At 40.7% G+C, this 14,808-nt stretch overlaps 1 protein-coding gene across 2 annotated transcripts in view; it reads right to left on the bottom strand.

Annotated features, from left to right (window-relative positions):
* Positions 1–11,403: 11,403 nt before the first annotated feature.
* HTRA3 (HtrA serine peptidase 3) overlaps positions 11,404–14,808 on the bottom strand; it is a 50,805-nt gene continuing 47,400 nt past the window's right edge. For both annotated transcript variants that reach the window (XM_075930811.1, XM_025187288.2), the window contains 2 exons: positions 14,104–14,199; positions 11,404–12,633 (listed from right to left, as the gene is read on the bottom strand). In XM_075930811.1, coding sequence (XP_075786926.1) covers positions 12,468–12,633; positions 14,104–14,199 — 262 coding nt within the window. In that variant the 3' untranslated portion in view covers positions 11,404–12,467. The remainder of the gene's footprint in view (positions 12,634–14,103; positions 14,200–14,808) is intronic.

Below are 14,808 nucleotides of genomic sequence, written 5' to 3'. Positions count from 1 at the left end.
AGGGGTGGAATGGGATTTCATAGCCATCATTCTGCCTTACAAAACCTTCCAATCTACATTCAATGCAATTTCCACCCTTTTGCTCCCCTTCAGATCATAGATTATTTATTTCACAGAGTGACACTGTTTCTGATCATATTTACTCTGGTAAATATAGCTGTTGAATGGTAAAATGGACAGATTTTAAATCCAGCTTTCTGCTATCTTGGATCACTGCAGGCTGCTTATATAGGAGGTGGCAATATCTGTCAGTCAGGATAGGCCTCAGGGAGAAAGGCCCTATCCTGGCAAACTTCCTGATGAATAACTGTACTGAAGCTATTGTAACATTTCAGAGTTTTACTGGGTCTTTTTAAAACATTAAAAAATGTTCCTAACTCTGTACATTGTGGAACTTATTCCTGGCCTAGAACTACAGTTTCCAAAATCAGCCCAAGGCTCTTCAGAAAAGGGCCTTGCTAGGCCAAGCGTTAGCTCTCAGGTTATGTCTAGACTACACCTTTTTTTCAGAAAAAGGAACGCAAAATGTGCTCTGTATTTTGCCTACCCTTTTCTACTTTTTTTTTCGAAAGAGACTTTTCTGAAATTTGGCCTGTCTACACTGGGCCAAATTTTGGGGAAGATCCCTTCTTCCTCATGGAACAAGGAAGACAGGGCTTCCAAAAGAGCGCGTCTGCTCTTCCACAAAATAAGCGGAAGAGAAAACTCGTTCCCTGGACATGGCAGAGTTTTTTTAGAATACATTTGGTATCCCGAAAAAACCCCACAGTCTAGACATACCCTCAGTCTTTCGTTTCAGGGCCTGGTAATACACGATTAAAGTCATTGGGAATAGGAAAGACCAATACTAAGTACTGAACTGATTAAAACTCCCTTTTTTGAATGCAAAACTAAAAAGTTAGCCCCAGGCTCAATTCTTCACAAAGAAAATACCGGTTCTGTAAACCCATGCAGAATGTCACAATCTATGCAGTGGAGAGAATTCAAAAAGAAAGGCAAAGATTGTAAATACTGAGCCAGGTTTTTAAATGGTATGTAGGCATCTAACAACAATTGACTTCCCTGGGAGTTAGCTATCTAAATACCACTAAGACTTTGGCTCATTGAACTTAGTGGCCATTAAAATGCAGACTTAAGACAAACATTGTTTCTAGGATTTTTTTTTTCTTTTTCAGCACACATAATAAATTCCATCATTGTAGCTATGCTGTAATCATGTTAGCAAGGCTTGCTAGGTTTTTTTCAATAGGAATGTTTAGTCAGCATGGTGATTTACAGGATTTCTACCAAGCTTTGCCTTCATACATTTTTTTTGCAATTTGCCATGTCTCCTCACGTGTCTTTCTTTCCTTTGTAACTGCTGTTACTCAACATAAACAGCTGCTTCCACAAAAGACATCTGTGGATGTATGCTGATAACAACAACATAGACTAACATTAGTAAGAAACTCAGAGCTTTTCCCCTAAAAATATTCCAGGCTGTCTACACTACAAGTTTTTTTGGCAGAAAATATGCTAACGAGGGACTCATTAGCATGAGTCATGACATCATTAGCATATTTTCTGCCATTTCTTTTTGCGCAAGAAGAAGCAATGTATGCCAGAGAAGCATAAGGATCTTGTGCAAAGCGGGAGTTTTGCACAGAACTGAAGCAGACACACTGCTTCTTTTTGCGCAAAAATCCCTTGCGCAAAAAGAAACAGCAGAAAATGTGCTAATGGTGTCACAACTTATGCTAATGAGTCCCTCATTAGCATATTTTCTGCCAGAAAAAGCTCGCAGTGAAGGCAAACCCAATAGATCAGTAAACTGATTGCAAGATCTGTACACCATCTCTGTGGCGATGATAGCTCTTGGAGGATTAATTGCAGTGTCATGTGACCACTACATTTATCCTTGCACCCTTCATCACCTCAGCTACATACTGCTCACTAAGCCATCACCCTCTTGCCATTTCACAGCATTCCAAACTATTGAACAGCTATAAAGCACATATGAAAAAAAGCTCAATATGGCACGGAAGTTTCCTATTTTTCCTCAAATGTAGAACTTCCTCCTTAGATTTACACTAGCCCAGAGGGAAGGATAAACCATGGTTTGTCCCAGATGAGTACATTGTAAATCTTGAAATCTCTTGTGATCCCACAGAGGCAGCAATGGCAGCTTATTACCATTGGCAATGGCCAGGTTTTCAAATGGGATACCAAGGACTGGTTTCTATCCATTGGACTTAAAAGTCCTGGATTTTTAAGTACAGAAAAACGCTATTTATCATTTTCAAGATTTTATGCCCCCCTTTATACAGCTGGTCTCACAGAAATAACGGCAACTAGCTTCATACGTGGAAGGGGAAAAAATGTTACCCCAATTAATGTGTTTAATTTTTTTCTAAAATAGCTTTTAAGTGTGACATGTTAGGTAATGTGGTGTACCATGAAACTTCTCTGTTAGTTTGAGATGACCTACTTAATTCATTTATGGTGTTGTGATAAAGAGACCATTTCAAACTCTTCTCAATGAAATCTTTCTACTAAATACCACAGAGATATTTTCCCCATCACTGTAATACTTTTCAGAATTTGACACATACTGCCAAACCCAAGAAAAAGTGAAGAATATCTTATCCATTTGAAAGTGGGAGTTATTTTTTTTGTTTGATAGTAAACAAATGAAACGTAGTCAACAACCAAAGGCAAATATCTTACTCTGCTGAAAAAAGCTGAGATTTTTGATGACCACAACTTTTCAGTTGCGGTTTGTATGTCACATGGAAAATAGCTACTGACATAGTAAAGCATCCCCGTCTGTAATACTGGAGCACTGTTTTATTGCTAATTAAGAGGCTAGAGTCAGCTCCCAAATCACCAGAGGTGTTTTCTCCAGCACCAGGAAGTCTCTGCTCATAATTCCATCAGGATCTTACAGTCTGAGGAGGACACCCATTATGTTCGGAGGCAAACGTGTGTGTGTTATTTTTTGCTAAGTTTCTGGTGAGGTACTAACACAAAGTGTGCATCTACTACCAGAGGTAGGGAAGGTGAGAGGGAGTGGAATGCAATTTCACATGGAGACAATCTTGTATTTATAAGTCATTGAACTTAGCAGCTGTGCAACTTTCTGACTAAGTCTTTAGAATTGCCCAAGTGTTTTCCCTGGCGACTGCTTCCTGCGAGAACTGGTTTTTCCCTTACTATGACTGGGGTGGGCTGTTTATGAAAACTGTTGCTCCAACAAACACTAGCCACAAAGAATGAGTAGCTTTTTAACTTGTTCCCACAGTGCCCAGAGGAGTCTTTTGAAGGGGCGGCAATTGCTTTTCCTGGCTTTCCTCCTCTCCTACAGGAAAAAAAAAAAAGCTCACATAAGAAAGAATAAATATACTTTTCCTGGTATTCAGTCATATTTATTTACTACTCGACAGCCCAAAGCCTCACTACCATGTCTACAGGCAGTTTTTGTTCCATCTATAGGCTGCCTGGCTGATACACTAATACACCACAAACTATAGCAAAAAATACATGTAAGTGGAGCCCTACATAGATACAAAAATGTGAATCGGCATCCACCAGGCTCAACTCCTCATCGACCTGCAATCCACGATCTGGATTTTACTTGTACCTTCACAACAAATCTGGAAGAGTGAGGAGGAAGAACAAATCATCAAGAAGGGGACAGGATCATGCAGGGAAGAGGTAGACAGCCCGCTAGGACACCACAGGTCAGTGCTCACCAGGTAAGGGGAGTGAGGGAGCCGAGCCGGGCAGTGCCAGCACTCAGCCCTTCCCACAGGAAGATTTAGGATGCAGCTTCTCGTGTCCTTTCCCTGCCAACAATGCAGGGATCTGCCCTGGTGTCCCCTTTCTGCCTGGCAACGGGACAGGAGGAAAAAGTCGTCTGTGGGTATCCGCTCCACTATCCACAGATATGAAGCCAATATCTGCAGATATGCAGGGCTCTACATGTACATTTGGAACACAAGAGCAGATTCCTCAGTGTGCAAGCCAAAGAATTTCACTCCTGTCAATCAGAGCAGGGCCAGCCACCAAAATCTTTTCATGGGCCTTTGCACAGTTGCAGGTGGGCCTGATTCTTTCTGCCTGAATTAACTTAAAAAATGAATAGCTCTTAATATGTGGGTAACCAGGTATCCAGTGCTGAACCGGAACACTCAGTCAAAGGGATCCTGGCAGCTTCTGACTGAGCCATTGACTGTCTGGTTGGCAGCACTATGCCATTGCTGTGCTGCACGGCTGATGGGTTCCCTGCTAGCTGCCCATGGCCGGATTTGAGGTTATGTCTAGACTACTGAGAAAAGTTGGAAAAATATGCGCAAATTATGAACTACGATTTGCGTATCTTTTACCGCTTTTTTTTCAGAAAGAGGCTTTTCTGAAATCTGGCCCATTTACACAGGGCCAAATTTTGGAAAAAAGTCCTCTTTTGGAACATCCCTCATTTCTCTCACTGAGAGGAATACAGGGATGCCGACAGAACATGTCTGCTTTTTCGGAAACTGTTCTGAAAAAGTGGACGCATTCCTTGGACACGACAGAGCTTTTCCACAATACCTCCGGTATCCCAGAAAAGCTCTGCAGTCTAGACATAATTTAGGGCCTCAGCATGCCTTAGGCTGTGTCAAGTTTAAGAGGGCCCATAGCATTGCCAAAAATGTGTATTATTCTAACAAAAAGGACAATGAAAATAGAAATAACTGTAGGGTAAAAATTTCTGAGGCAGGCTATGATATTGTGTTATGAACCTCTATTCTAAATTTGGAGTCTGGAATTGGCACACTAACACAGTACTACAGGAGGAGGTGGCCAGGCTGAGGAGCATTCGAAGCCATGAGGAATTCCTGGACAGTATTCCTGTGGAGTCCACGGAGGTCACTGTCCTAGGATGTGGGACTGTTGACCAGCCACTTATGGAGGAGGCAGTGGTGCAGGGTGAGCACTGGCAGCTGGTTACTTCCGGCAGCAGGCAGTGTTCCACCCCTGCTCCTAACCCTCCCACTGTGTTGTTACATAACCGTTACACTTTACTTTCAGCAGGAGACAAGGAGTCACCCCCCACAGTGGAGGAGACCAGGCCTTGCACCACCAAGGTTGAGCAGTCTCCTGCCACCACTGCGAGGAGGAAACGTAGAGTAGTGGTGGTTGGAGACTCTCTTCTGAGGGGAACGGAGGCACCCATCTGTCGCCCTGACAGCTCATCTCGAGAGGTATGCTGTCTGCCAGGGGCCCGTATCCGAGATGTTACGGAGGCATTGTCGAGGATTATCCGGCCCTCTGACTACTACCCCATGCTACTCATCCACGTGGGCACAAATGATACTGCCAGGTGTGACACTGAGCGGATCAAGTGTGACTACAGGGCTTTGGGAGTACGGGTGAAGGAGTTTGGAGCGCAGGTGGTATTCTCTTCTATCCTTCCTGTCAAAGGTAGGGGCCCGGGCAGAGAGAGGTGCATCCTGGAGGTGAATGCCTGGCTGCGACGATGGTGTCGCCAGGAGGGATTCGGCTTCCTTGATCACGGGGTGCTCTTCCAGGAAGGACTGCTTGGCGGAGATGGAGTTCACCTTTCCAGGAGCGGGAAGGCCTTGTTTGGACACAGACTGGCTAACCTTGTGAGGAGGGCTTTAAACTAGGTTTGTCGGGGGCAGGTGAGCAAAGCCCACAGGTAAGTGCTGAATGTGCGGGACTGGGAGATGGGTTGGAAATGGGGGGGACTACGGCCTATAATGGCAAGGAGAAAGGAGGGTCAGGGCACAACAGGGAGGCAAGATCAAATCAGTATCTTAGATGCCTATATACAAATGCGAGAAGTATGGGTAATAAGCAGGAAGAACTGGAATTGCTAACCAATAAATACAACTATGATATCATTGGTATTACAGAAACCTGGTGGGATGGGACGCATGATTGGAATATTGGTATGGAAGGGTACGGCTTGCTCAGGAAGGACAGACAGGGAAAAAAGGGAGGAGGGGTTGCCTTGTATATTAAAAATGTACACACTTGGACTGAAGTGGAGATGAACGTAGGAGATAGCTGTGTAGAGAGTCTCTGGGTTAAGCTAAAAGGGGTAAAAAACGAAGGTGATATCATGCTAGGAGTCTACTACAGGCCACCTAGCCAGGTGGAAGAGGTGGATGAGGCCTTTTTTAAACAATTAACAAAACTATCCAAAGCCCAAGATTTGGTGGTGATGGGAGACTTCAACTATCCAGACATATGTTGGGAAACTAACACAGCGAGGCACAGGCTATCCAATAAGTTTCTGGACTGCATTGGAGACAACTTTCTGTTTCAGAAGGTTGAAAAACCTACCAGAGGAGAAGCTGTTCTGGATTTGGTTTTAACAAATAGGGAGGAACTAGTTGAGAACTTGAAAGTGGAAGACAGTATAGGGGACAGTGATCACGAAATAATAGAGTTCATGATCTTAAGGAAAGGTAGAAGGGAGACCAGCACAATTGAGGTTATGGATTTCAGGAAGGCAGATTTTGATAAGCTCAGAGAACTTGTAGGTAAGGTCCCATGGGAAGCAAGACTGAAGGGAAAAACAACTGAGGAGAGTTGGAAGTATTTCAAAGGGACGTTGTTAAGGGCCCAAAAGCAAACAATTCCGCTGTGTAGGAAAGATAGAAAATATGGCAAAAGACCAGCTTGGCTTAACAAGGAGATCTTGCATGATCTCAAAATAAAAAAGGAGTCATATAAAAAATGGAAACTAGGACAACTAACAAAGGATGAATATAGGCAAGCAACACGGGAATGCAGGGGCAAGATTAGAAAGGCAAAGGCACAAAATGAGATCAAACTAGCTACAGGCATAAAGGGAAACAAGAAGACCTTTTATAAATACATTAAAAGCAAGAGGAAGACCAAGGACAGGGTAGGCCCACTGCTTAGTGAGGAGGGAGAAGCAGTAACAGGGAACTTGGAAATGGCGGAGATGCTCAATGACTTCTTTGTTTCGGTCTTCACCGAGAAGTCTGGAGGTGTGCCTAACGTAGTGAATACAAGCAGAGAGAGGGTAAGTTTAGAAGATAGGATACACAAAGAACAAGTTAAAAATCACTTAGGAAAGTTAGATGTCAGCAAGTCACCAGGTCCTGATGAAATGCATCCCAGGATACTCAAGGAGCTGATAGAGGAGGTATCTGAGCCTTTAGCTATGATCTTTGAAAAATCATGGCAGACAGGGGAGATTCCAGAAGACTGGAAAAGGGCAAATATTGTGCCCATCTATAAAAAGGGGAATAAGAACAACCCAGGAAATTATAGACCGGTCAGTTTAACGTCTGTCCCAGGGAAGATAATGGAGCAGGTAATTAAGGAAATCGTATGCAAACACTTGGAAAGTAATAAAGTGATAGGGAATAGCCAGCATGGGTTTGTGAAGAACAAGTCATGCCAAACTAATCTGATAGCTTTCTTTGATAAGATAACGAGCCTTGTGGATAAGGGAGAAGCGGTGGATGTCATATACCTAGACTTTAGTAAGGCATTTGATACGGTCTCGCATGATATTCTTATTGATAAACTAGGCAAATATAACTTAGATAGGGCCACGATAAGGTGGGTGCATAATTGGCTGGATAACCGTAGTCAGAGAGTTGTTGTTAACGGTTCTAAATCCTGCTGGAAAGGGATAACAAGTGGAGTTCCTCAAGGGTCTGTTTTGGGACCCGTACTATTCAATATCTTCATCAATGATGTAGATATTGGGATAGAGAGTACTCTTATTAAGTTTGCAGATGATACCAAACTGGGTGGGGTTGCGACTTCTTTGGAGGATAGGGACATAATTCAAAATGACCTTAGCAAGTTAGAGAAATGGTCAGAGGTAAACAGGATGAGGTTTAATAAAGAGAAATGCAAAGTGCTCCACTTAGGAAGGAACAATCAGTTCCATACATACAAGATGGGAAGCGACTGTCTAGGAAGGAGCATGGCGGAAAGGGATCTAGGGGTCATAGTGGACCACAAGTTGAATATGAGTCAACAGTGTGATGCTGTTGCAAAAAAAGCAAATATGATTCTAGGTTGTATCAACAGGTGTGTTGTAAGCAAAACTCGTGAAGTCATTCTGCCGCTCTACTCTGCACTAGTTAGGCCTCAGCTGGAGTACTGTGTCCAGTTCTGGGCGCCACATTTCAAGAAAGATGTGGAGAAATTGGAAAGGGTACAGAGAAGAGCGACAAGAATGATTAAAGGTCTAGAGAACATGACCTATGAAGCCAGGCTTCATGAACTGGGCTTGTTTAGTTTGGAAAAAAGAAGATTAAGGGGGGACATGATAGCGGTTTTCAAATATCTAAAAGGGTGTCACAAGGAGGAAGGCGAAAATTTGTTCCTCTTGGTTTCTGAGGACAGGACAAGGAGTAATGGGCATAAAGTGCAGCAGGGGAGGTTTAGATTGGACATTAGGAAAAAATTCCTAACTGTCAGGGTGGTCAAATATTGGAATAAATTGCCAAGGGAGGTGGTGGAATCTCCCTCTCTGGAGATATTTAAGAACAGGTTAGATAGACATCTGTCAGGGATGGTGTAGGTGGAGCTTGGTCCTGCCTTGAGGGCGGGGGGCTGGACTCGATGACCTCTCGAGGTCCCTTCCAGTCCTATTATTCTATGATTCTATGATTCTATGATGGTTACCCCTCGCCCCCCAAGCCCATCAAAGAAAGGTCGACATAGAGCTAACGACCCAGGATAGGGAGACAGGCCATGACATATTCAATGGTGTTAGGAACAAATGTGTAATTGTCAAGTACTCCTAATGTCTCTGCTTTAATCCCCAGCTGACCCACCTCAGTGAAGAGACACCTTCTTGAAGCTGACATACTGCCACCTAACACATAATTGATAATTGATGTCTGCTTTGTTTAAATACTTGTTTTACTAGATGTAAGGTATTATGTAAGATATGGGAGGAAACACTATGTAACTTTATATTAGTGCTCTTATTTTGCCTCACGATTAGCATCTATCCAGGGGGTCTGGGATCTCCTCCCCCACCCATCACTTGATCTGCCCATTGAGCATCCTATATAATTAGTTGTAACCTATTGTTTGGCAGTGTTCGTTGCTCTTAACAAAAGATGTGACACTCCGCCAGTGCTGTGTATGTAATAAACCCTCTTTCTTGCTTCATACACAGAGTCCAGAATCTGTTCCTACATAATAAAGTAGTAATATTTGCACTGAAGGCAGAGAGATGGTATGGATTAGCAGCCACTGGGGCTACGTCAACACTGCAGGGTTTTTGTGCAAGAGGTCTTTTGTGGAAGAGTTATTGTGTAAAAACTTCTTGCGCAAAAGTGCATCCACACCTCAAAGCGCATTGCTTTTGTGATGTGCTTTTGCACAAGAGAGCGTCCACACTGCATGGATGCGCTTGCGCAAGAAAGCTTTGATTGTCATTCACAGACTGGCCATCAGAGCGCCTGTGCTTTTTCAGATAGGCTCTTTTTGCGCAAGAAACCCCTGTGAAGCGTCCACACTTGCCTTTTTGCACAAGAGCTGTAGCGCAAAAGGGACTTATGCCTCATAGAAGGAGGTTTACCTGCACCACAAAAAGCCCTCTGTTCTGCCATTTTACTGTCCATTTCCTTGTGCAAAAACATGCTTGAGAATTGGACGCGCCTCGGATTTTTGCACAAAAACCTTGTAGTATAGATGTAGCCTAAGGCAGCTATGTATCAACAGAGGAGTCCCACAGGCAAGAGGAATCCCCATGGAGCTGAATAAATCAGCTTTATGGTACATTGGCCAAGGATCTGATCCACAAAATATATAAAACAAATGAAAAAATAAGATACACTTTCCTGAAAACCAATGTCTCCCAAGGAAGCTCTCGCTGTGCTTTTTCTTTGTGTTTCCTTCCCCCATCGCTCTTCCAACCTTCATTTAATCTGTCACCCTCTGCTTCCCTTTTCCTCCTTATTCCTTGTAATCTGTATAATTTTGGGCCCAAGCCTGCTCACATTGCAGCCAATAGAAAATCCACATTGAGTTCACTGAGAACAGAAAACAGCCCTTCGCATGCAAGCTCTCTGGAGCAGGCATTTTATTTTCTTATGTGGCTATACTCCTGTGAATGATGGATCAGGCTGAGAGTCACACAGAAGTTAATGGGAATCTATCATTTTACTTTCCTGGAGCAGGCCTTTTATGTAAGCAATGAGGCAAGTTTAGACCTTTTTCTAGGAATCACAGGATTGTCCAGCTAATGAATACCGAATGCTTTCATCCTGTTGACCTGAACTTGACTTATACTAGCTGCAGCTGCCAGTTTTCTCTTAAAGATCAAAATCATACTTCTGCTGTATTTTTGCCTTGGAGAAAGCCACAGCCAACCAACTGTTGTACAGAAAAGTGCCTGAACGTTTATGGAGATTCAGCCAAGCACTTTATAATCCAAAGATCTTAGCTAAAATAGGCGGTATGAAACTATGGTAATACAGTGTTTTAGATGGACCACTAGCTATTGGCAGTAGTAGATACCAAACTCACTTTATGACAGGGCTGTTAATCACACGACCTGGATGATGGTTTCAAAAGCTAAGTCCAGGAAATGAAGTTTACACTTTCTGACTAGCTTGCGTTAGGGTCACACCATAAGTACTGAGGCCCAGGAGAGCTAGGTTCAGTTCCTGGCTCTGCCCCAGGCTTACTGTGGGTATTTCTACATTGCAGTTTGTCACCCATGGCTGGCTTGTGCCAGCTGATTCAGGCTCGCAGGTCTTGGGCTAAGGTTTAATGGTGGTGTAGATGTTTGGGCTTAGTCTGTAGCCCAAGCTTTCTGACCACATAGGGCCCTACAGCCCAAGGCACAGCCTAAAGTCACAATGTCTATGCCACAATAAACAGCCCCTTAGCCTAAGTCCCTTAGTTCAACTCAACTAGAATGAGCCAGCAAAGGATCTTTAATTGCATTGTAGACACCCTGTTTGATCTATGGCAAGTTGCATAATCTTTCTGTGCCTCTAACTGTAAACTAGTTAATGGCACTTTCTTTGTCTTAGAATTTAATATCTTCAGGTCAAAGACAGTCTCTTGCAGAGTGTATATGTGCAATTTAGCACAACAAAGCCTTTTTCTTAGCATAGTAATAGAATTGTAGCCGTGTTAGTTTGGTGTAGCTGAAGCAAAAATTTTTCTTAGCAGTGTTCTCTAGTTGCCCCCATAGCATAAATAATGTGTAAATCACATTATAATTTGTGAATTGTAATGTACGCAAAGGATTACTAAACATAGGCTAAGGAAGGGCAGAATCTCAGCAAACAAATATGTGGCAAAGTTATGAAAAAAAGACTTCTGTAGCCTTTAAGAAGCTCTAAGGAGAGTCTATTCCAGAATAAGAGAATAATTGCAAAAAATAATTATTAACAGCGGTGAAAAGCAAAATTTTATTTGTGTAAACTTCAATTTCCATACAGTAGAAACATATACAATACAAGCATATGTAGTATATCAATTTTTTAGCAAAGCATACCAGGATAATGAAAAACTAATTTGTACTATGACTTTAAAAAAACCTGCAAAAATACTGTGCACTTTAAATTTTTTTTCTGCACATTGTTTCGATTTTTATATATTTAAGCATTAATTCTATAAGAATCACTTACAATATTCCAGAATTGCATGACCTAGGTGTAACACTCTATACCTATTACCACTTTCATACTATTTTTACAAAATTTCTTCATCTGCATTCACATGTAATTTACAAGCTCCGAAAACAAATAAGGCCAAGGCTAATTTCACACTCAAAGAGGCCAAACAAACAAACAAACGCTGAGCTTTTGGTCAAAGTAGCTTAATTCTGCTGTGTCAAAGTCCTGCTTATAATCATCCAATGGTAATTTCCCATTTTTAGCCGGGTTTCCTCCCTGCAGATGGAATTATGGATTTTTAAATTATAAAACTGGCCTTGCCATTAAATTTAAAGAGATTTGGATTGGAGCCCATTTCTATAATGACAGCTCAGAAAGAGTCATAGAGTTTAAGACCAGAGAGACTGTGATTTCTAGTCTGAACTCCTGTACATCACAGGCCATCTACACGACACAGAATCCATGCATTAAAGCCAACAACCAAAGTTAGACTAAAGCATGTCAGTCAAAGGCCTGTTATGTGGCACAGGCAGACAATAGATAGGCTGAAAGTACTGGTGCTTGAGGCCCTGGACATTGCACAGATATGAATAATGTGCCCAACTTACCCAAATTGTGGGGTTGTTTATTGTTATCCTCAAAATATATTTTAACACAATTACATTTGTTTTCATTGTGTAACCTAATTAAATTGAGCTACTGTGTATGGATATGGTTCAGGCAATCAAGTTAGTCCACCTTGTCATTAGTCAACAGGAAGTGTAATTACTGCATCTGTAAAAGAGGTATCTGATGTTTCAGAATAAGTGAGTTTAGTTATGGTGTGTGTTTCCTCAGTTTGATTTACATGACAACTTCCGGCGCTATATTAAACAGCAGGTCATCATTTCCCCTTCGAACTTCAAGTAGTAGAGGTGACTCATTCATCACAGCCTCTTGCAGGTCACTTGAGGTCATCAAAGGACGTCCATTTACTTTGACAATGATGTCTCCATCTTTGATACCACCTCTGTATAGGCAAGATAAAGCAAGGATTAAGTTGTGTATTCAAGTTGTATATCCACCCTGTATAGAGGACCAGTACAAAGTCTATGAAGCACTTAAATGATGTAGTGGTATCTGTACTTATTTTTATTCTGCGCTTTTCCATATAGGTGAATTTCATGCAGGGTGCTTAATAAGTTTAGTACTCTATAATCTGGGAAGTTTTCTAATATCAGACATAAAGCACAGAGCTAAGTGCATAATGGACTTTTTTTTTATTCATTGGAAATTTTAAAAAGTTGAAAATCATTTCAGAATGGATAAAAAATTAAAAGTTTTAATTTATCAGTGAATTGACCAGAAGTTTTTGCTCACATTTAATATTTCATTTTGACAAAACCAAAATGTTTCTTTCTGATTTTAATAACTTTAAATATTATCATTAAAAAGAAAATAAAGGACATTTTTAAACAAAATATCATATCAAGTTAAAATAAGATGTTTTCATGTATTTGATTTTTTCCCTCCAAAATAAGCGTTCCAAAAAATCAACACAAGTTTGCAAAATGTTTTGATGTTGCTGAATCTGCAATTTTTACAGAAAAAAATGTACATGAAAAATTGTGCCCAGCTCTAATGAAACATTTAAGTGAAGTTATGTCTTCTATAACAGTGTAGCTAGAGAGAAAAAAAATCTAATTTTCCTATGGTGTGAAATTGAATGAAATAAGGAACACATCCTTCTTCCAGGACTGGACTGTCCCCTGTAATATATACTGAATGCCCTGAGAAGAAACAAATTCTACTTCTAAAAATTCTGAAGTGGACAGAATGTACTGACCAAAATGCTGGTAATTTTTTCTTTTTGCTTTTCAAATATTTATCTGACTTTTAGTTCATTCTCCAATTTTCTTATTAATTCCCAGAAAAAAAGTCTTAAAATCAGATATGTGGAAAACCTGAAACAACAGTCATTCATTCCTCCAAGGTGAAGTGTTGGGACTTAACAATATTAGTATGAAACAAAGTTTGAAAACTGAGCCTTGGCTGTAGAAATTTCAAGCCAACAGCTACTAAGTCATAGTAATAGGGAACACATGAAGAAGTTTATTCAACAAAGATTGGCAAGCAGCATCCTCATTTATATTAAAAGTTCTGTTTATTCACACTTAATTTTGCCTTTCAAACACAAATAAGGTTACATACTTGTTCAAGTGTATTTATTTATTTAAAAATTCAAGCTAGTTAATACTTTAAGATGTTGCCCTTCGCAATGATATTATAAACATTTTAACCATTTTAATGTTAATAGAAATTCATCAAAATATTTTAACAGTTATTTTACTAAAAGGCCCAAATTCCTTTAGAAAGCAAAAATAATATAAATTGAGAACAAGAAAGACCTAAAATATAAATGACAACACTGCTTGCCAGTTTCTGTTGGATAAGTATTTCAACATGAAGAAAAATGATGTTTGTTTTGGAATCCACCTACCTCTGAGAAGGTGAATTTGGAACAACTTCATGTACATAAATTCCACTGCTGACATCAGGAAAATCAGGATTATTGAGTTTTAGTTCTTCCACAAGACTAAGAGAAGATTAAAATATTGAATCAGTTTTATTGTTTCAAAGAGAAATAATTCTCAAAAGTACTGTATTATTCTTGACCTTTCTCTTGAATAAAATAAGTGTAATAAAATACATTAACTTAACCTAAGTATGTATCTACAAATCACCCTGAATTAAAATTGCCGTATTGAAAAAATCTGTATATCAGCAGATTTTTAAGTGGAATTAAATTAGCTATCATGCATCACCTATTGCAAATGCTATAATTATTGTCCAGCATTTCATACAGATATAGCCTTTTCTATTTCTACACTAAAAAGTCTTCAAATCACAAGCTATAGACATTCATAAACAGATGCCTGAGTTACATCCTTTATATCAAATGGCAAGGCTTTGTCACAAATGAGGAGCTTTGGAACAGAGCAGGTCAAGAACCACTTGATGTTCAAATCAAGAGAAGAAAGTGGGGATGGCTAGGCCACACTCTCAGAAACTCATCATCCAACATAGTCTGTCAAGATCTCACATGGAACCCACAAGGAAAACACAAAAGAGGAAGACCTCGGACAATGTGGAGAAGATCTACTGAGACTGAAGGACAACAACTGGGGTACTCCTGGAGTCAGCT

The sequence above is a fragment of the Pelodiscus sinensis genome, chromosome 5, assembly GCF_049634645.1.
Source record: "Pelodiscus sinensis isolate JC-2024 chromosome 5, ASM4963464v1, whole genome shotgun sequence".
NCBI classification, from domain to species: domain Eukaryota; kingdom Metazoa; phylum Chordata; order Testudines; family Trionychidae; genus Pelodiscus; species Pelodiscus sinensis.
Note: the sequence above shows the minus strand (reverse complement) of the source record. Positions and strands in the feature narration are given on the sequence as shown.